General features: G+C 42.6%; 2 protein-coding genes across 4 annotated transcripts in view; one reads left to right on the top strand and one right to left on the bottom strand.

Moving 5' to 3' along the window:
- Window positions 1–9065, top strand: part of SNX24 (sorting nexin 24) — a 70660-nt gene extending 61595 nt beyond the window's left edge. For all 3 annotated transcript variants that reach the window (XM_083702480.1, XM_083702478.1, XM_083702479.1), the window contains 4 exons: window positions 2226–2320; window positions 3055–3087; window positions 3722–3786; window positions 8263–9065. In XM_083702480.1, the coding sequence (XP_083558606.1) occupies window positions 2226–2320; window positions 3055–3087; window positions 3722–3786; window positions 8263–8333 (264 nt within the window). In that variant the 3' untranslated portion in view covers window positions 8334–9065. The remainder of the gene's footprint in view (window positions 1–2225; window positions 2321–3054; window positions 3088–3721; window positions 3787–8262) is intronic.
- Window positions 9066–9443: 378 nt separating this feature from the next.
- PPIC (peptidylprolyl isomerase C) lies at window positions 9444–22434 on the bottom strand. Its single transcript, XM_083702456.1, has 5 exons — window positions 22000–22434; window positions 17008–17121; window positions 14651–14744; window positions 12044–12228; window positions 9444–10251 (listed from the first exon to the last, which is right to left on the bottom strand). Exons 1-5 carry the CDS (start codon window positions 22114–22116, stop codon window positions 10117–10119), a joined length of 645 nt encoding a protein of 214 aa, XP_083558582.1. The 5' UTR covers window positions 22117–22434; the 3' UTR covers window positions 9444–10116.
- Between the last annotated feature and the right edge of the window lie 645 nt (window positions 22435–23079).

Here is a 23079-nt window from a genome sequence, read left to right as displayed (position 1 = left end):
GACAGACTTCCATGGGGCTAAAAGCCCCAGATTGTCCCCATAGTGGCGGTTCGATTTTATGACATGTGTCTTAATAATAATAATAATAATAATTTATTATTTGTACCCCACCCATCTGGCTGGGTTTCCCCAGCCACTCTGGGCGGCTTCCACAAATACCAAAAATACACTAATATGTCATACATTAAAAACTTCCCTGAACAGGGCTGCCTTAAGATGTCTTCTGAATGTCATATAGTTGTTTATCTCTTTGACATCTGATGGGAGGGCGTTCCACAGGGCGGGTGCCACTACCGAGAAGGCCCTCTGCCTGGTTCCCTGCAGCTTTGCTTCTCGCAATGAGGGAACCGCCAGAAGGCCCTCGGTGCTGGACCTCAGCGTCTGGGCAGAACGATGGGGGTGGAGACGCTCCTTCAGGTATACTGGGCCGAAGCCGTTTAGGGCTTTAAAGGTCAACACCAACACTTTGAATTGCGCTCGGAAACGTACTGGGAGCCAATGTAGGTCTTTCATGACCAGTGTTATGTGGTCTCAGTGGCTGCCCCCAGTCACCAGTCTAGCTGCCGCATTCTGGATTAGTTGTAGTTTCCGGGTCACCTTCAAAGGTAGCCCCACGTAGAGCGCATTGTAGTAGTCCAAGTGGGACTACTTTAGTGACCAGTTGGCAGTCAAGTGGTAAACCATTGTAGAGTTCCTGAAGAATGCTCATCTATAGCTTCCATCTCCTTCGCTTCCCGCCATCTTGATGTAATAAATGCTCACATGCTCGATATTATCTGTTCCTTCTGGAATAGTAGAAATATCCTGGGTTTAAAGGAGATGGCTGAGGTCATAAATCAAACTACAGTAGTGTGGATTTTAGCTTGGGTATACCTTTCTCCACTTCCTTTGCGGCACACTGTGAACTAAATAATGCCAGGAGAAATTAGCAAACGTTAGATGCTCATTTGCTGTGGGATTGGAACAAATGATCTTATGGCCCTTCAGCGTTCTTATTATGCACTATTCTGTGAGCAGTCGCATTAAGTATATTAGACAATACTGGCTTCTGCCTTTGTCGGCCAAGATCAATGTGAGGCATTTTTTAATATGAAAACTTTTTTAAAAAATCTGGTTTCCTTTTCATTACCTTGGATAAATGGGATTAACTGGGTTTTTTTATTTATTTAAGGTTTCAAGGATCGGGTCTTTTCTCCTGTGGAAATATGCTTTTCATTATGTAGGCATTTGTGTGTAATCTTATCTAGAAAACACAAGAAACTCATCCTCTAGGGTGATGGATGTTTTAAAGCATTTATGGTGGTGGTGGCAGTAGGAGTATTATACTATCTTTCTTCCAACAAGCTATTGGAGGTTTTCCATTTTATCTCCATAACCCTAAAAGGGATCATTGTGTGCTTCTTCACCAAGCAGGATTTGAACTCAGGTCTATCTGATCAAAATCTAGCCCTCAATCCACTACAATTTATTTCTTCCTTCTCTTGGCTTGTCATAGGAGCCAGTTTCTAAGATAAATAAAATAAAATATTTGAGAGGGCCAGCCCCCTTCTCCTAAATTTATGGGCATTGCCATTCAAATGGTGTCCATGGACCACATCATGTGATTGATTAGACGGGGCTTACCTGCCCCCCCCCATATTTTATTTAAATTGGCACCCCATGGCTTGTTTTACGTTGGAAGGAGAGAGTAACTTCTGATTACATCATTAGGATTCCTGACTCTGAATTATGTATTGTTTTCATAGTAGGACTCCGATAAAAGCTTCCTATTTTGTATTAAATCTATTGAAAATTTAGTTTTCTAATAAATGATAGATTCCCCCCCCCCCTTTGAATGGTTGTTTGTGGTAAAAGATAAGCATTTCTCCTCCAGTACTTTGGAGTGTCACACACTCAGTGTCCCTTCGTTACAAAACTTTTGCCAGATCGCGATCATTGTACCGATGAACCAGTGCATTGTAAGCTGATCTGTCAAGCCAAACACTTGCCTTAGCTTGTTAACATGCTCTAAATCTTTCATTAATGAAATCAGCTAGACCTCCAGACACTCAGAAGACTTCCTCGGCTCTGCTACCATGATGGATGAGATTCTAGAAACTGAGTGGCTGCAGCTCTTGGAGGTGTCATTTCAAAGGAGGAAGAAAGCAATATTTATTTCTATGAAAGTAATAGAAAGATTCTATTTAACGCAGGCATTATCTTGACCGGAATTTTCTTTGTTACAGAGTATTATTTTAGAAAATGAAGAGCTTCCCAAATTTTTCCTCGACTTCCTCAGCATCCGTCATTTTCCTTCTCTCCCCAAAGCAGAAAGCTGTGGGTAAGGCTTTTTCTTAGAAATCTCAAAATACAGCGTACAAGTCCCCACTGTAGAACTAGTTCTACACTCTGGTACAACTCCACTGTCTGAAAATAGTCACTGCTTATTTACAAAATGAGTTTCATGTTATGGTTGCATTTGCGTTTGATTTAAAAAAAATAAAATTCAGCACTCCAGTGGCTGTTTCATAGATGAAGCATGGAAGCAAGTGAAACCTGTATTTGTTTATTGTCTTGCCTGTGGCAGAGTATTTGACTTAATAGAAGAGAATAAGAAGCTCTTAACATCAGAGTTTGGATTATCCCAAATAGCATTTTGGGGTTTTTCTGAGTTCCTGATTATATGCTGTTTAAAATGGGACAACTGCACAAGCCACAGTGCATGATCTCTGCAGCAGGATGCAATGAAATAAAGAAAGAATTTTGGACAACCGGCTGCCAGGGAGCTTTTTTGTTTAGGTAGCATAAAAGACCATTAACATTATAATGGCACTGCTTTGTATCCTCCAAGAAGATTCATTGAAATGAATGGGTTTGACCAACTTAGGTCCATTAATTTAAATGGTTCTACTCTGGGTATAACTTAGTTGCATGCAACCCACTGACTAGGGGAAAGAAATTACCTTGTCGTTACTGTTGCTTTTGTTTAATGAGGATCTTTTCTTAAGAATGTAACGCTTGGGGGTTTCAGGTATGTCCAGTGTAACCTATTTTGTATGTATGATAATATTTCAGCTCTTTTGAAGAAATAGAATCTGAAGAATCAAGGTAAGCTGTTGCCACTTCAGTTTCCAATTGATAAATATATTGTTCATATTTTAAAATGTGAGATCAATAGAATAATTGAGCATGTTTTAAAAACCGTATTTTAACACCCATTAAAAAGCTTTCTGTGGGTACATGTTATCTGCTGTTTCTTGCATTAATAAAACTTTTAACTGGTCCAATGTGATTAAAAGTAAAATTATGCAATCTTAAACCGACCGAATACTCAAAGGCAGTCTAGCAGGTAAAACAAATTAATGCTGAAGTGTTAAAAAAAAAGTCATTGTGAGTTGTTGACATCTACAGTATTCAACTCCTCACTTTAGAATTGGATCGTTCCAGCATGTGTGTTTTTTAGGACAGGATTACTAGGTTTGATTGCTGGGGAGTAAGTCCCACTGAACTCTGTTTGATTTGCTTCTGAATAAATATGCTTAGTATTGAGTAAAATGTGACCTAATCTATAATGAGCTTTATTCCTTGAAGATGGTTTTTTGTTTCTTTTACAATAAAATTGGTTTATATAAGCAAACATTCTACCTAACCAGCTACATCAGCTCACTTTATCAAAGCTAGTTTGTAGTGCATTCAGTTTACTGTCCCTTGATGCTGACATTCCTGTTCTTGACCTTTCTAGCAAACTGTCCCACCAGCCTGTGCTGCTGTTCCTAAGGGATCCATATGTCTTGCCTGCAGCCAATGGTAATCAAAGCTGTCATCTGTTAACAGCTCTTTACTGATCTGACCCTACACCACACAAACCACGTTGTTATTAATACATGCTGAGCCCCAGTTCTAATAAATTTGCAATATATCAGGAGTTTTAAAGCTATTTAAAATCATAGCTGGGAACCAAGGCTTTTGTGAAAAGAGAAACAGCACCCTTAGCAACTGAAAAGGAGAGGATGTGATTTTTAAAATGCTAACATCTTAATCCTAGGTTATATCTATGCTGCATCAATTTTGAAGTATAATGTGGTGTTCCTGTTGTTTAGTCGTGTCCGACTCTTCGTGACCCCATGGACCAGAGCACGCCAGGCACTCCTGTGTTCTAATATGTTAGGCAGTGTTTAATAGATGATAATATTTCAGTCGTATCATGCCAAGAATTAGCATTCCCCAACCTGATACCTTCCAAATGTTTCAGAGTACAAGACCTTTGCAGTCCAAAACATCAAAAGGGAAGCCTTACTTAGTTCAAAGGATGCAAAGTGTAGCTGGACTGACTTAATTACCAGTAAGTGTAGAGTCAAACTACGCATGATAGAAGAAGAAAAAGAAAAAGAAGAAGTAGTAGTAGTACTAGTAGTATATGTCACCCGTCTGACTAAGTTGCCCCAACCACTCTGGTTGGCTTCCAACAAATTAAAACACAGTAAGACATCAAACATTAAAAACTTCCCTATGCAGGGCTGCCTTAAGATGTCTTCTGAATGTCAGGTAGTTGTTTATCTCTTTGACATCTGATGGGAGGGCGTTCCACAGGGCGGGTGCCACTACCGAGAAGGCCCTCTGCCTCGTTCCCCGTAACCTCACTTCTCACAGTGAGGGAACCGCCAGAAGGCCCTCGGTGCTGGACCTCAGTGTCCGGGCAGAACGATGGGGGTGGAGACACTCCTTCAGATATGCAGGGCCAAAGCCGTTTAGGGCTTTAAAGGTCAGCGCCAACACTTTGAATCATGCTCCGAATTGATGCAAGAGTTCTGTGCCTGGAAATTCTGAAGTCTTTGAGTTTAAAAAAATAAAAAATCACATGCAGCGGAGCCTGATCTGGATCACAGTATGATCTGGAAGAAGGGGGTGTTTATTCTATAAGGATGTGAATTCTCTTGCTACCCAGATATTATTGGACTACAGCTCCCATCATTCCTGGCCATTGACCTTGTTGGGGTTGAAGGGTGTTGGCGTCAAACAACATCTGAATGACCATACGGTCTCCACCTCTGCTTTAGGCTCACATTGATCCCTAGTCACTTCACTTTCAAAAGCTGCTATTATTTGTGGAGGCTTAAGCCCTACAGTTCCTTCTCTGTGACAAATAGCAGCTTTGGAGAGCAGGGGCTTGCAGACAGCTTGGTTCAGGGCTGCAGCATGGGAATAAAGGAGGTCTACCATGGGAAAGAGGGGAAGTCCAAGTCAGTCTCTCTTTGCTTTTTGTAAAATAAAATGATACCAACAGTTCCACTGTCTGAACTCCTGCATCTGATATCATTATATCCTGACTGCATAGAATCAGCACAAACAACCCAAGAGCAATGAATATATGAGGCAAAAAATATATATAATTGCATAGTTTTTCATTGGCTTTGTTTGGCGGGGAAAATACTAGTGAGGCAGGATGTTCATTGGATTATATCCTCTGACATTCTTAGCAACTTCTCGTCAGTATCGCATTGTGATGAAGCTAATTTGTGAGATTGTATGAAGTAGAACATAATTTTCCTTGGGAGAAATCAAGTACATCTATCCTGTGTTGGAAAAGGTCAGTGTCACCGTATGTCTAATTCTTCACAGAAGCAGCCTTTTGTAACTAATTGCTTCCAGTTTTGCTTCTCTATTTATACCCAGCCCAAATGTTTTGCTAACTCTTAAAATGGTTCAATCTATGTTACACTTCAACTGTGATGGACAACTCTTGTGTTTTTGTTGCTAAGCCCAAGGGTGGTCCAGTGGTCCACCTGCTAACATGGTCATGCAAATTACCCACCAGCTTGGTTAGCTGGGAGTCTGAATCCTCACCCACACACCCCAATCCCCATAGTCAATGAAAGCTGGGGGTGTCCCTATATTCTTACTCCACAGCTCTTCAAATTAGCAATGTAGGCGTGCAGAGCACTGCTGCTGGGTGCAGCCTCGGTACTCGTAAGCTTAAGCAGTTTTCTTTGTGTGTTGATAAAAATGTCATATAGCCCCCACTAGATGATTTGCAGTACCGTATCACAATCCTGGATTTGTAAAAAGTGAGGGTAGAGAAGAGGAGCAAAAGTGAAGGCACAACAACAGTGCCCCTGACATGGGACTGAGAAGGGAAAGACACTGAGAGAGGGAAGGTGGTGGTTTAAAAAATGCCAATGTTTGAGTAAAGCAGAGATGGAGGAAACTGAGAACGTGACATTTTTAGACTGTGGCAGAGGTTTGAGAGAGGTGGGGGGAAGTCAGCTTTTAAAACAAGCTGTGAATGCAGCGGGAATGGAGTTTGGAGGGCAGTTGTGTTAGCTCTTTTATCTTAGTTTCTGTTTTGTACCCAACTCTGCTGTTTCTCCTTCTTAAAATGGGTGTGCTTTTTTTAAAGTGTTCCACCATACCACCTTTACTCAGATTTCTGTTCGTTTATAACCACCACTTTCCTCTCAGTCTCTCCCCACTCCTGCTTTACTCAAACTTCCGTCATTTAAAACAGCCACTTTTTCCCTTTCAGCATTCTTCCCTTCTTGCTGTACTCAAGCTTCTCTCTCTCCCATTCCTCAGCTGCGTCATGTGAGAGAGACAAAGGATTTGGAGCCCTCAAATATTCCAGAGTACCTTCACACAATGTATTTCACTCCTGGAACCATGTGTTGTCTGACTTTCCAGATTCAATGTAGTAATTTAGAACAGATATTTTTTTAACAAGCAAACACCCATATAACATCTGACCACTGAACTTTATCTTCTCTAACTGAACAAGCTAACAGGCTTGCTCTTAAGACTGTAGTCATCTTAAAGATACAGTAACATATATCATCAAGGGATGTGTGCCCAAAGGGGGCTGCAGAATTAGGCGGGGGGGGGGGGAGGAATGGAAATGGGGGTGATCTGTGTGCAAGGGTTGAGAAAAGTAAGGAGGGGTATAGGAAAATGTGTGAAAGTGTAAGTGGGGGTCCCAAAAGGGAAGTCATAGGAGGCATGGAAATGGGAGTGAAGATGGAAGCAAAGATATGAAAGAAGTAGGAGAGGATGGTGACTTCAAAACTGGGCGCAAGGTGAACAGTGGTGTTTAGCAGCTGCAATGTGTGGGAGAAGGAAAATGCAGGAAGTTACCCAGAAAATGGTTTATGTGCAGCGGGAGGTTTGCACAAGAGGAGGAAGTATGGACATGGCAGTGAAGGTGAAACGAATGCAAAGCAGGGCTGTCAAGTAGAAGAAAAGGCTTCAGAAACAGTTTCAAAAGTGATCTTAGCAGTTTCATGGTGTGGGAATAAATTCTATGGGGTTAATGTAGGGAGGAATGGCAAGGGGGCTGGCAAGCAGGGGGCAGCCCCTAGTTTTTCAGGTCAGACAAGTGTTTGTGAAATTCCAAGAGCTGATTTTAAAAACTGCTGAATAGTATTGTAATTTTATGTTGTGAACTGCCCTGAGATCTATAGATGAAGGGTAGTACAACACCACCACCACAAAAGTTTGGCTTATGTTGAACATTTACAGCAGTCAAAATCCCTGAACAGTAATAATGGATCAGTGTTTGTTAAATAAATTACTTAAGTCTTACTATATTTAGTTTCTTCACAATGCTTTGTCTATGTCTGTTTAGAGTTAACGCGAAACTGGAGAAAATGCTATGGACTTGTAGAATAAATGTGCTTTAATCACATTTATGCATTTCTTCTCTTCTCTGCAAGTCTCCTCCTGTTAGCTTATCTTATGATGATGATTAGCATCCTTTGTTTTTAGCAATACTATTCCTTTGGAACTTATTGCAAGAATCTGTCCCTTTACGTTGACTAGATGCTTTAAGGATGCTTATGTGATGGCATCAGGCTCTTCCAGTCAACTTGGACTAAACAGTGCTGTAAACTACAATGGAAAAACTGCTGTGAAGTATTCCCAGTAGAAATCTTGGAATTCCTTCAAGTGTATTGAGATTTTGTTAGAAATTGAATTGCCAGTGTAATCCATCTTCCTTGTGAGAAAAGATTCAGATAAAGAGCTGGAGCCTAGCAGCATTAAGTATTAGAACATCCCTTTAAATCAATAAGCTACAAATCTGGCAGTGCATTCAGGCAATGCCCAGTGCTACACTAAAGTGGGTTTAGTGCTGAAACAGCATTACTAATAGCACAATTCTGAGCATGGATAAACATGGTGGTGATGCAATATCCTAAATTACACTGGGCCTTGCCTTGTTAAGTTCTACAAAAACATTTATATTGTATTGACATATGTAAGAAAGCAGTTTTTCTTCTTTCCTTTTTTTTCCAGATGACTTTCCAAACGTAGTTATTGAAGGTGTTCTCCGCGGATTGTTTTATCCTCATCTACAACCCAGGTAGAAAATGGGTTTGGATGGATAGTAACTGAAATAAACTCATCCTCTTCCTGGAACTGCACATTTTTAGTAAAACTCCTAAGACAACAGAATGTGGTCACAGTGGAGATGATATTTAATGATGGAACATTTCCCCTTTTAAAATTAATTTAGTGTATCACTAATATTGCTGCTTTTAAATTTATGAATGGAGAAAACGCTACTGTTGAATCTGTCTACTCAACTCCAAATGTTTTAAAAGCTGACATTCATAAGCTGAATTACACTAACAACTTTCATCATGTATTGATTTTTTAAAATAATAAATTACTACACTAAGCCTTTTGTCTCAGTGTAGTATCCACTGCTGGCAGTGGGTACACAGGGCAACTTATTACGCAGGCAAGACCGGAAAAAAATGTTAAGAGAATTACTGCCCAAACTTGAAATGTAATCTAAGCTTATTATTAGTATTTCTGATGTGATTATATCATATCTATATTATCTTAAGTATTACTTAAATTTACTTCAGGACCCGGGCAACAAACCTTGTGCTTTCAGCCAATAAACTCTGTTTGGTGAGCATAACTTTCCCATGTTAATTAACTTGTACCATTATGTAGCAGGAAGCAGACAGAACATGATGGGTAAAAATAATCAGCTAATAAATATTCAGAGGTCACTTGCCTAAGTGAACCATATGCTTATGTTTCACAAGATGTCAGAACCCAAAATAAAACATTGGCATTACATTGCATACGTTAGTGTTTGACGTGCATCTATTTCTGGTCTAATTCTAGTGTTTGTTAATAGCAACCTACTCAGTTGAATTCTTTTGTCAATGCTTGCTGCTCTATTAGTCTGGTGGTTGTGTTAAGAATTATGAAGGAATCACAGCTTGTGGTCAATTTCTAAACAGGACAGCTTCAAGCCATGGATTATGCCCCAGACTGTATACCAAACCAGGATTTAAACTATTATATCTGATTCATAACTAATACTAAGCCACATGTCTTTGAAAGTGAAAGTAGCTATTCAAGGTTTAGCATTACATGCAAATGCAGCGAATGAAAATACTTTTACATCTTTATACTGTTGCGTGGCAAACAGGGCAATATGTTCAGAAAACAAGAACAGCTTTTTAGCAGAAGTTTAATGTATGTATAAAATATCAATACACAACAGTGGGTATAGACTTATTTGCAACAGTAATACGCTCACATTCTGCATATATTGAATTTGAACAAATTTAAATTCATCATACATGCCATAGGACCTGCACACCTGTCCATCATTGATGCAGGAAACCCCTGTTATAAAAAGGAATGGAAAGAAGAGTCTCAAATATTCTTTATATGAAAAGAGAACTGTGTCAGGTGCTTGAAGCAGAGAACATGTTTTAGAGGAGCAGGCCGAAGGAGTGTGTTTTCCATTCGCCACAAACTACTAAATGCTTTAGTGTTTCCAGGATGAGATATTTTATAAAACCCTATAAGCAGATCTATCCATAAGGTGGAAGACTCGCATGACCAAAACATGAGGGCGAGCTGTTAATAAAAGTAGCATGTGAATAATCAAAGAGCAGGAAAATTATTGCCTTCAACCACTCAAGTCAATACATTCCTAATGTTTTCCCCCCATAAAACTACTTCCTGGAAAGGCAATCAAGTAGTCCTCTGGATTTAGCACCTAGATATTTCAATGCTACCTGTGAAGTTACCACCTTCTCTTGCAAAAGAATCTTCAGATATCCTTGCCTGCTTTTAGCCAGAGGAGAAACCATTGCAGTTCCTTTGCTCATGTTGCCGTCAACTTCTCCAGTCATCTACTTCAACCACAAATGGTTCTTTTACATCTATTTTTCCACTGTTAACAATCACACAGTCTTGAAGAGGGCGGTCATTGTCATCTACCGGCTGAAGTTCTATGGCGTGCACCACTAACTGAAAGAAGAAGAAAAACTGACCTCTGGTGTCAAACACAACATAGATGTGAAATGTACTGCTGAGTTTACATTTTGTGGGATTTCTCTTAACTTCTGCTTATATTTTTTTGCTCTGTATCTCCCCACTAAGGTCACAATCAGTCTGCTTCTGTGCTTCTGATAGAAAATAGTAGGCTGCTTTGAAACCTAATTGTGGCATGGGGGTGTTTTTGAAATGGGAAGTGACAGCTGGAGATAGTTGTAGACACCACCCCACAAAGTGCCCCACACACCACAATTCGGCTTGAAAAAAGCCTACAGTAGAGAGCCATCTTTCAGGCTTTATTTCAGCCAAGGCAGGAAACAGAACCCTTGTTGGCACTGGGGGAGACCTTTGTGGGCACCAAGAGCCTGCATTTGTGCCCCATCCCCCAGAAACTGTTTTAAGCATTTATGTCCCACATGTCAACGCTTTCAGTTTTACATTTTTAAAAAATTAAAATACAATAATAAACCGGAGCAGCATCTAAAAGCAATATTTAAACTTTAAAAGCTGGAAACGAAAACACCCTCACCTGGTGCTAAAAAGATAATGTGGGCTTCCAGGCACACAGAGGGGGCATCCGAAAATTCCATCAACGCACAGGCAAGCTCAAAAGGGGGCAAGTGTTCCTTTTGCTATGCAAGCCCTGTGCCGCCTAGGGCTTTAAAGGGAAGCACCAGCACTTTAAATTGCACCAGATCACAGCCAGTGAAACACCAGCAAGATGTTTGCAGCAACTGACTGCAGCCAATAACCCGGCAACTCTGTTTTGAACCAGTTTCAGCTTCTGAACAGTCCTTCACAAGGAAGCTCCACATAGAGCAAATTACAGCACTCTGTCCTGAAGTTTACCAAAACATGAATACCAGTAGCCAGCTGCCTGATGTGCATTAATATTTTAATTTTGTTTTAAATGGATTTGCTGTTTTTAATCTGTTTTTAATTGTTCATGCTGTGCACCACCTGGAGACAGTTGTGTACAAGGTGATTAATAAATCCAGTGCTTTTTTGGGGGGACGACAACACAGAGGTATGCATACCCCTAAACATTTTGTGAATCTTTGTACTTTTTCCCATTTACTGTATTTCTTTTACCCGATTTGGTGATTTTCTTGAGTCAAAATGAGAGTACCCTTAAACTTTTTTTAGAAAAAAAGCACTGAATAAATCAGTGATGATGATGATGATGATGATGTCATTCCCCACTTTAGTGATGTGTACACATATATCATAATTAAGAATAGTTAGATAATTGCCAAGGTCCTATAAAGCAGAGGCTACACCAGAACTCATGTAGACAATTCCAGATAAGCTTTTAAAACAATCATTAATCCATACCCTACAGATGGCTAACCAGCCAGGAGTCACATAGACCCATGATAAAATCCCTGGAGGACACATGTCAAAGTGAGCCTGGCCATTTAATAAAATTTAAAGGACACATTTTTGGGGAACCTCACAAAAATGTTGTGACATCACAGTCACTGCAGGGTACCCATGAGAGTGGTCAATCAGAAACATTTCAAATGGACTGGTTTTACAAGTCCTTGCGGGGCCCCAAAAAAGTCCTTTTGGCATCTCAGTGGGGGACCTATGGGAGCAATCATTTTAAAAAAATGTTTATTTTAAAAATAATAATTATAAATGGGGGTACAAAAAACCTACTGTGGGGGAGGATGTGTCCCTCAGGCCACAGGTTAGCCACTCTCTGCTATACCCACTGCTTCCAACTAATGAACAAAGCTAGTATAGTTATTTTTTTACCTACCATTCCATCAATGACTTTCCCAAACACTACATGCTTTCCATCTAACCATCCAGGCCTTGTCACAGAAATGAAGAACTGGGAACCATTGGTATCTGGGCCAGAATTAGCCATACTGACCCATCCAATACCATAATGCTTCAGCTTAAAGTTTTCATCAGGAAACGTCTCTCCATAGATGCTCTTTCCTGGGAAACAAGACACCAGGTTCAGAAGAAACAATATTTTGTTTAAGACTTTTTTTCCCTAAAAATATAGGCCAACACCTGAATCTCCAGAACACCTTCAACTGCCTCAACCTCACCAGTGTACCTAAATGGAGCTTCCTAGATAGTCTGCTGAATCAGCTATCAGGAATCATGCTAACTGCAACAGTAAGAGCAATCCCAGCATGCAATGTAATTAGGCACTGGCTGTGTTAATGCACCCCCCCCATCCCCTGCACTAACAAATTATGAAGGTTCACTGAATCTGCAACTTGCGTACTATAGCAATAGGAGGAATCGGCTTGCATCTCTTTCTAGACATTTCCATAAAAATGGTTTTCGGAGGGCGGGGGGGGGGGTGCTGTTCCCTAAGGTGATATAATACCACCCTGGCCAAGATCAAGAGTATGCATCTGCAAGCTGATGCACAGCTGATCATGTATAAGATGGGAAAGAGCGGGAATGGATTCACAGTACTTGCCAAGCAGGTAACTGGCAGTGGAAAAGCCGACAGAAGCAAGGCCTGGCCCTAACATTAGGCAGAGGAAGGCAGCTGCTCCCGGAAGCAACAGCTGGGGGTGGGAAGTAAACAATGTCTAACTTGCACCCCCTAAACTAGGCTGCTGTCCATAGATGCATCATAGGACTCACAAATGTTGCTTTGCTTTTGTGCATGTAAATGAATGAGGCACCATTTTTCCTTTGCCTTGGGCCAGCATTACCAGAACTTCTCCTGCTCTACATACATCCACTTGAGTACTGGGTTCAGAAAAGTGCTGGAAACCAGTGCAACAGACAACTGCAGGCGGCTTTACAGCAGATTCTTGAGCTGCTAAAATTCTCCAGACACTTCAGACTAGAAAGGGGAGGGAGCCAAATAAAGCATGCTTTGCCCCTTGCTTATACTCGCATCCCATATCAGTGGCAGTTTCTCCACAGTAGTTAGTCATCTAATATCTACTATGCAGCGATGATTCATTTATGGATCTGTCTTAGTTAAATAATTAGTAGGCAAAAAAAAAAGTACTTTAAGGGTATTTACTGTTTAAGGCTTTACCTTAAATAGTAATGAAGAAGAGAAGATTCTGCCCCCCCCAAAAAAAAGTATGGCTTTAGGTTTGGACAGTGTAAAGTAGTTTATTCTATCCCTATAATTTCTGTACAAGGTGTCCTGACATTGCTACTCATGCAAGTACTTAATAAACATATATGTGTAATGTGTCTAATTTCTCGTTCCATCCAACAGCACACAAAAATATCTCTTGCCCAACTTGACCCTCATTTCAAGATCTGAACATGAGATGTGTATGCAGATGTCTGTTACTACATTTAAGTCACCTCTGCAAGAACAGGACAAGTGAAATTAATTCTTGCTTCTTGTACTAAATTAGTCTTTAAATGTGTTCTGAAAGCTTTATTTGCTGAATCAGAATATGGCAATTCTCTGCCTCCCTTTGTATTTTTACATTAAAATTCAACACCATTAAGGCAATGATTGTGGATCTGCAGTAAGTAGCAGTAAGACCTAGTCAATGGGATTTATTCCCACTCAAATATGGTGAGAATTGAACACAGTGGGACCTAATTCCAAGTACCGATGCTGAACTTATCTATTTACAGGGGAAATGGTTTTGGGAAGGAAAAAGAGAACTGCTTCTTTGAAGCTGCATCAAGAGAGAAATATTTTTCTCATATTAAAAGGTAAAGGTAAAGGTACCCCTGCCCGTACGGGCCAGTCTTGACAGACTCTGGGGTTGTACGCCCATCTCACTCAAGAGGCCAGGGGCCAGCACTGTCCAGAGACACTTCCAGGTCACGTGGCCAGTGTGACATCGCTGCTCTGGCGAGCCAGAGCCGCACACGGAAACGCCGTTTACCTTCCCGCTGGTAAGCGGTCCCTATTTATCTACTTGCACCCGGAGGTGCTTTCAAACTGCTAGGTTGGCAGGCGCTGGGACCGAGCAGCGGGAGCGCACCCCGCCGCAGGGATTCGAACCGCCGACCTTTCGATCGGCAAGTCCTAGGCGCTGAGGCTTTAACCCACAGCGCCACCTGCGTCCCTTTTTCTCATATTAAATCCCAGATTAATTGTGTTTTCTTCTGTAAATTAACCTTAACCATGCTTATATCACAATGAAATTATCTATTTACATATGCCACAGGAAGGTTATTTATTGATCAGTCAGTGACATAGAGCCCACTAAGTAAATAGCAGTTAGTCTGGCCAAAGACGTACAAATTTTATTTTTTCTAAATTTGAGAAAATTATGATTATTTTATATTCTAGATTTGTTTGATTGTTGTACATCATTCCTCGACTTTGTCACTGGCATCAGTTGGACTACATAGTTCTATATCTTTTATATTTATGTATAAAATTCATTTAAAAAGAAAGCAACTTTACCCCCAGTGCCATCTCCAGCTGTGAAGTCACCTCCTTGAATCATGAAATCTTTGATTACACGATGAAATTTGCTTCCTTTATAGCCAAAACCTTTCTATGAGACAAAATTCAGAATGGCATGATTTCAGTTCAGCAAAATACTATACACTATAATGAAATAAACAATTGATTAAATGAAGATTAACAACAAGATGCCTGCCACTCTTAACTTTTGAGATAAAAGAGATGGCGGGTGGGGTTGTGTCAATTAATTATTATTATTTTATTACTTATTAAATTTCTACACCACCCTTCATCCAAGGATCACAGGGTGGTTTACAATATAAAATCATAAAAATACACACCATAGTAACAAACCAAAACAATAACCCACTGCCCTATAGTATAAATAATAAATAATTTATTAATTTTATTATTTATTATATTGAGGATGTGTCACACAACAAAAAGGTAAAGGTAAAGGACATGGGTGGCGCTGTGGTCTAAACCACTGAGCCTCTTGGGTTTGCTGATCAGAAGGTCGGCGGTTCGAATCCCTGCGACAGGGTGAGCTCCCATTGCTATGTCCCAGCTCCTGCCAACCTAGCAGTTTAAAAGCATGCCAGTGCAAGTAGATAAATAGGTACTGCTGTGGCAGGAACGTAAACGGCATTTCTGTGTGCTCTGGCTTCTGTGATGGTGTCCCATTGCACCAGAAGCAGTTTAGTCATGCTGGCCACATGACCCGGAAAGCTATCTGTGGACAAATGCTGGCTTCCTCAGCCTGAAAGCGAGACGAGCGCCACAACCCCATAGTCGCCTTTGACTGGACTTAACCATCCAGAGGTCCTTTAACTTTACATTACCTTTACCCAACAAAAAGTAGAGAAACCACTAGAACAGAGTTCAATGGATTTTGGCTGGTCACTGTCACCAAGCCAACACTTCCAGTCTTCAGGACTCTAGTAAAAAGGTAAAGGTACCCCTGCCCGTACGGGCCAGTCTTGACAGACTCTGGGGTTGTGCGCCCATCTCACTCAAGAGGCCAGGGGCCAGCGCTGTCCGGAGACACTTCCGGGTCACGTGGCCAGCGTGACATCGCTGCTCTGGCGAGCCAGAGCCGCACACGGAAACGCCGTTTACCTTCCCGCTGGTAAGCGGTCCCTATTTATCTACTTGCACCCAGAGGTGCTTTCGAACTGCTAGGTTGGCAGGCGCTGGGACCGAGCAGCGGGAGCGCACCCCGCCGCAGGGATTCGAACCACCGACCTTTCAATCGGCAAGTCCTAGAGTCTTCAGGACTCTATCCTTCCCTTAATCCAACTTTGTATAAGGTTACAGATAGCCATTAACACTCCCCCCATAGAGCTAGAGAAGTGGGCCAGTGATTATCCCCACACTGTTTTGGACATCTGAGCTCAACACAAATGCTGGGATTTGCTTCCACAAGATATAGTGACAGCCACCAACTTTAAAACAGGATTGGACAAATTCTTGGAAGACAGGGCTATCAAGGGCTAATAACCATGATGCCATGCCCTGTTGTAAATCAAGAGCCTTCCTGCACACAGGTTCTGCTTACAGCTTCCCATAAACACTTGGTTGGCCATTGTGAGATCAAGAACGCTGACCTCTGGTCTGATTCAGCAGAGCACTTCCGACATGCAGTGCTAAGCAACCTCTGACTTTATCTCCATAAAGCTGAAGCTGTTTTAGTGTTGAGCAAAAAAGGTACTCCAAACGCCTCCTATCTCTCAGAGCCAAAGGAGCCAGGCATAGGCAGTGCAGACATTCACACTTTAACTGTGCTTCTGGTTGCAGCAGAACTCGGGAGGACAATTCCTGCCCTAGCTATAAACTGAAGAGGAGGGCCAAGGCTACTGATTTCAATCTCACTAGAATGTTATTGGTGGCGCTGTGGGTTAAACCACAGAGCCTAGGACTTGCCAATCAGAAGGTCGGTGGTTTGAATCTCCGCGACAGGGTGAGCTCCCGTTGCTCGGTCCCTGCTCCTGCCCACCTAGCAGTTCGAAAGCATGTCAAAGTACAAGTAGATAAATAGGTACCACTCCAGCGGGAAGGTAAACGGCATTTCCGTGCGCTGCTCTGGTTCGCCAGAAGCGGCTTAGTCATGCTGGCCACATGACCCGGAAGCTGTATGCTGGCTCCCTCGGCCAATAAAGTGAGATGAGCGCCGCAACCCCAGAGTCGGCCACGACTGGACCTAATGGTCAGGGGTCCCTTTACCTTTAAGAATGTGATGGAGTATTTGCCATGCTGCACCATATGAATATGTGCACACACATACACAAAGAAAACTCTGTGCATTTGTCTTTTCACTAAAATGCATGTACAAAACATTTTTTTAAAGTTCTTACTTCTCCAGTTGCTAGTTTAACGAAGTTTTCCACCGTCTTTGGTACTACTTTTCCAAACAATCCAATTACAATTCTGCCAGCGTCTTTTCCGCCTATCTGTATATCAAAGAATACCTACAGATTTCCAAAAAATAAAAGCAATCATTGAAAACCACAGAATATCATTAATGCAAGAAATAAGTCTGGTAGGATCCAAAGCTGCCCTTCCATTCTTGAGAGGAGTTCTGCCTCTGCTCACAAGGACCTGTGATGCAGTGGAGGCTCTCAGGCATGGAAGGGGAAGTGGGGAGGGGACTTTTTGCCAATTCCACCTTGCCCCCATAGCCCTCTGGGCTCCCTCCCATGCTGATCACCTAACTCTGTGGAGCAAATTGGAGGGGGGAGCATCAGCAAAGTATCACCTTCCCTATTCTGATTACGTGAGCCTCTGCTGGATCGAAGGTCTTAGTATTACAGGTTTTTTTCTTTCAAATGATATAATAATCAATCGAACAATGTACGCAGCTGTCAGGGCTGCCTCTAGGTCCCAGCTCACAGAGGACCAACGCCAGGTTGATGTAATGTACAAAAGTCTTTATTGAAGTTTGGTTTCCATTCCAACGCCAGAGCGTGCATCCCTACGTCTTAACCTTAGATCGGCGAAGTCCCGTCTGACTCATCACCCCTTCCGCACCAGTTTAAGATCCTAGCCCTACTCCACCTCTTCCGTTGTTCTTTCCTCCTCTGGGTCCTCCTGCCCCCTGGGGTTTCCTTCTTTCTGGACTCTTCTGACGCTGACCCCCCTGAGTCTTGCCCTTCCTTCCGGCGGGCTTTAGGACCTGGCTCCCTATCCGGGCTACCTGCTGTGCCGCTCGCCTGTACATTTGAACTTGGCGCGCGCGCCCAGCCGGTAACCTTCCTCCTGACCGTTTCCCCGCTCTCCGATGGAGGCGTGGTCAATCCTGACTCATCTCCTCTCACTGGTAGTGAGAACACTGGTCCTGATTCCTGGGACTCCTCCCCCCCACTGCGCTCTGGTGGGGAAGCTGGTCCTGATTTCCAACTGCTGCTCTGGGAGTCCCCGCTGGCCCCTTCCTTCTGGGGTTTCCCCCTTGGCACCCCCCTTGCCCTGGCCATCGGCGCTCCCTTCTGTGAATCTTCCGATTCGCTGGAGAGGCTCGTGGAATCCCTCTGACCGCTGTCACTGCCTCCACCCCCCTCGGATTCCTCCTCCTCCTCGCTCTCCATCTCCGCCCTCTGTGCCTCTGCTCCTGTGCCTCTGCTCCTGAACCCCTGACAGCAGCATTTTTTAAAAATACATTCTGCATATTAATTCTTCGCTTTCACTATTTTCAATATTGCATTTAAAAAGCTACAATATTATCGGACAGGCAAATCATGGGAGTTTTATCTCCCTCTAAAAGTTCAACAAATAGAATGCAACCTGTTACACTGGTGGCACTAATTCGGACAAATAGGAAGTGAAGGCCCAATTTATACATGCAAGTCAGATGCTTTCTTCCATATAATCCTTTCAACCTTCTCTGGATATAGAAGTAACATCAGCTAAGATATGAAATATCAAGGTATATCCAGAAAACCTATTTTATTCAGCTGGTTATGGAGATATTCAAATCTCTCATAGGAGGTAAGTGAAAGGAAATGTCAGATGGAATTGAGAATTCAGAAATACAATGTACAAGTAGGACCTTAAACAAAGGGTTGCAGTATATCCCTATTCAGCTTCGTGATAAGCTATAAGGAGCTCAATTAGGCCATTCCTCCCTCCATGGTTTTATCTTTTTATTATCCAGCATTCAACATTTTGTGGCTTTGGAGCATGGTCAACCCTTTTTGAGCTCTTCTCAGTGTCACAGTTTGCAATTAGAGGGAGTGATTGTGATAATATTAGATCAGGTGGATGTGATTTTTCACTTGATGTACAGAATGCATGAAGTGTCATATTTCAGAAAGGGATAAAAGCTTAAGAAACACACAATACCAATGAGATTTTAAAAATAAATAAATCCGGGTATTCTTTTGTGTCATCAATAGGCTGCAGAAGCTCTCCAAATTACTGAATTTTGCACTGCTTTTAACAATGGTGGAAAATTTAAATACACAATAGCAAGTGATGCATTTAGCATCATACCTAAAGCCCTTTCAACCAACCCAACACAGGTAAAAAGAAGAAGACCTAAGTGCCTGTTCAAAAGAGATTGTTTTACTGTATTCATTTTATTGTGTTCAGTTGTCTTCATATCTCCTTCTCTTTCCTGTTTATCTGACCCCCACTGTGTTATTGATCCTGTTATTAAAGAAATTTTAATGAGACAGCCATTCATTGTGAAAGGGGAGGGAAGCAACCAGTTTCAAGAGTATTGTGAGTGTCCCATGAGATCTATTTAACTCGTTCTCAAATTCTTCCTTTTGCCTCATCCAGGGATGGAAACTCCAGATACTGCTGGACTCCAGTTCCCATCAGCTCACTGTCAGTACAGTCAATGGTCAGAAAGAAGTAATGGGAGTTGTATGCCAACATCTGGATGGCTATAAGTTCTCTACCCACTGACCAAATCCATTTTATCCATTTCTAAGAATGTTTTATTATTACTTATAAAATGCTGCACAGATCTGGATCCAAGCTTCAATGACTATCTATTGCCTTGAAAGCAAAACACAGAGGAATATTAAATTGAGATGAATTATCTGTGTTAATTGATACCAGAATGTCAATCTTTTACAGCTTTTACGGCACAATTTATACTAGGCTGATGTCATAGTACCTGTTCTCTAATGCACTTCTTCAAGAAGAGAACATGTCAGGAAAACAGAACACAAGGGAGAGGTGGCAAAGCAGTGAGATGATCCAGCTTTCAGGAGAAAAACATCTTTCAAAAATGGGGGTCAGAGGTAGGGGCCCCTGAGCTCACTACCACAGATGGTTAAATACTGCCAAATTGATTGCATATGCTGCCGAAGAGGCATACACATTAAGTTATATTAGAAGGAAGCATAAAAAATACCCATTAATCTTTCCTTGCTTTCCTCTTAAATGACCATTTAAAAGCAAAAATCTGGGTTTCTCATCAATTGGTGCTGATCGGGATAACTGTTGAAACTCGCCATATCTTGTAATGACTACTACCATGAAGGAATTAAAGCCCTCACCAAGGTCTGTAGATTGTCAAATGCTAGAATGCACTTGGCTTTTGCTCACTAACTGAGGAGCAGCTGCAGACCAGGATTTTTCTACAAAATCCAATGTATATTCCAGTTGCCTAAAGTACACATCCCTACCTTACAAGAGATGTACAGTGGTACGTCGGGTTAAGTACTTAATTCATTCCGGAGGTCCATCCTTACCTGAAACTGTTCTTAACCTGAAGCACCACTTTAGCTAATGGGGGCCTCCTGCTGCTGCCGCGCCGCCGGAACACAATTTCTGTTCTCATCCTGAAGCAAAGTTCTTAACCCAAGGTACTATTTCTGGGTTAGCGGAGTCTGTAACCTGAAGCATCTGTAACCTGAAGCGTATGTAACCCAAGGTACCATTGTACATCTACAGAATTTTCTTTTTTTAAAAACAAAAAACTTCACCATGACCCCCCACCATTTCCGCCCTCTGCAAGCTGTTCTAGGGACGCTCCCAATATCACCACCCCAAGATAATTTTGGAGATGCAAAGGGTATGGAGGGGATTGGGAGCAACCCCACTGCGCAAGCTGAAGTCCTTACACCAACAATACAAAGTTGATCTGTGCATTTCACCACCTCACCTCACTGGGTATCAGTAGTAGCAATGGAGAAATCACAGAGCGGTTGCATTCAATAGAAGAGGGATGAGGAACCTGCAGCCATTCAGATGTGGTTGGTCTCCAACTCCCTTCAGCCCTAGCCAGCAAGGCCAATAGGGTGGATCAGAGCTGTCATCCAGCAACATCTGGAGGGCCACAAAGTCCCCATCCCATCTCAGTATTAGAATGCCGCAACAGCTCCCCATTTCTTTTTGATGCCTAGCTCTACCTCAAGAGTTGTACAAGCAAAAGTCTACTGAATAAGAATATATCGGCCACACCGTGGATTAAACAACATAAAGTGTAGGGAAAAAGATATGTGCAAACAATACATTCACCTTGGAAAGCAGTCTACTGTGGGTGGGTGATTAACTAAATTACATGGGCCTGAATGCTGAATGTGCACAAGTTAAACGTACATAAGATGCAAGTTTACTGAACGGTCATAGGCTCGTGTCCAGCCGGTGGCTCTCATACAATATGCAGGAACTATTACTACGCATGTAAAATATAAATTTCACCCAACATGGGAGCATCTGAGTTTATCCTGTGAACTGCTCTGAGACCTGCAGGTATATAAATTCAATTAATAATAACAATAACAACGATGATGATAGGTAGCCGTGTTGGTCTGCCATAGTCAAAACAAAACAAATTTCCTTCCAGTAGCACCTTAAGATACCGGTGTGTATCTGAAGAAGTATGCATGCACACGAAAGCTCATACCAAGAAATAACTTAGTTGGTCTTTAAGGTGCTACTGCAAGGAAATTTGTTTTGTTTTAACGATGATGATGATGATGATGATGTCCTCACTCGCCTCCAGCCCCGCTCCGCCCCCCAAAAAGTTTGGTTATTCATCAAGCACACACCTGGAAAATAGAGAGGAAAAGCAATTTTCTGGCATTACAAGCACATCTGCACGCCTACGTGGTGGCCAGCATTTTTCCTTGCGCCACAACAACCCTTTGGCTGTCCAGCTGTGTGGGTTTTTTTCGGACTACAACTCCCATCATTCCTAGCTAAAAAGACCAGCGGTCAGGGATGACGGGAGTTGTAGTAAAAAAAAACAACAACAGCTGGAGAGCCAAGTTTGGGAAACTCTGAGGAGGCCGGCGTGGAAAGAAATTGACCCTCAAGCCAAGGAAAGAGGGGAGGGAGAGGGAGAGGGGCAGGACGACCACCTCGGCGAGGGAACGACACCCAGCCATAGTCACCTTGGCGGTCACGGCGGGTCCTCTCTTCTTGAAGCCCTCGGCCCCCCAGATGAACGCCAGCAGGACGAGGCACGCGGCCGCGACCAGCCAGGGCGAAAGGGCGGCGAGGCGGCCCATCTCCTCTTCCCCTCAGCGGCCGCGGCTGAAGAGACAGACGCGCGCCCCCGGCCTCCCGGCGCCTGCGCGTCTGGGCTCTGTAGGCCCCGCAGCCCCCCCAGTAACGGACACCGTGGCAGGAGGCGGAGCGAGACGGAGACGCGTCGCTTTTAGGGCTGAGGAAGCGGAGCGGAGCTGAGCGGTTTCGGACTCGGAAACGGCCCGAGCTCGCCGGGCTGCCTCAACAAGGGCAGGCGGCCTCCGCTCCGCGCTGCTTTCTGCTTCAGAAGCCCTGGTTGGTTGTTTGGGTGTGTCGTTTGAGGTAACTTTAGGCCTCCTCCTGCGCCTCTTTAGGCCCCAGATGAATTGAATCACGAATGGTAAAAAAAAATAACTCCCCAGAGCGCTAAAAAAACAAAAAAAGGGTTTAGGCACACTGCCGCTTGGTTCTTCAAATCGCTGTTCCTGGGCAGTGGTGGATTTACCTATAAGCTAAACAAGCTCTAGCTTAGGGCCCCACGCTCTTGGGGGCCCCAAAAAAATTTAAAGGGGGAAAAAAAGATGTACATTTCCAAAATATAAGATTAAAAAAACAAACAAAATAAAACCTATATACAGCAACTGTTTTGTGTTGTGTAGGCTCCTGTGATGTAATGGGCCCTGCCTGCTAGCTTACTCCCTAAAATATCACTGGTTTGCTCATTTCTATATATAGGGTGCCTACATTCTGCATGTGCGAATGGCTTTAGATACCTCTTAGGTCCATAAATTGCCATATAGCATATATTCAACACAGTAAACAGCAACAATTTGTTGTTGATTACGGACAGCTGGACATATAAAGGGCCCCATTACCTTCAGTAGCTTTGGGCCTCATCCAGCCCTGCTCCTGGGGCATGCTGCCACCCCCGCCCCAATAAATAAAAATAAAAGGCCTAGCAAACAGATTCTGCTCTGCCCTGCCCCATCCCCTAACAAAAGGCA

Source organism: Podarcis gaigeae, assembly GCF_964106915.1.
Source record: "Podarcis gaigeae genome assembly, chromosome: 11".
Classification (NCBI taxonomy): domain Eukaryota; kingdom Metazoa; phylum Chordata; class Lepidosauria; order Squamata; family Lacertidae; genus Podarcis; species Podarcis gaigeae.
Note: the sequence above shows the minus strand (reverse complement) of the source record. Positions and strands in the feature narration are given on the sequence as shown.

Excerpts from the sequence above, each read along its gene's own strand:
- PPIC (XM_083702456.1), bottom strand. The coding sequence starts at position 22,116 with ATGGGCCGCCTCGCCGCCCTTTCGCCCTGGCTGGTCGCGGCCGCGTGC. Across the intron at positions 14,745-17,007 it reads TTAAACTAGCAACTGGAGAA|AAAGGTTTTGGCTATAAAGG; the intron begins GTAAGAACTTTA and ends TTTGTCTCATAG. Across the intron at positions 12,229-14,650 it reads AGCTGGAGATGGCACTGGGG|GAAAGAGCATCTATGGAGAG; the intron begins GTAAAGTTGCTT and ends CTTGTTTCCCAG.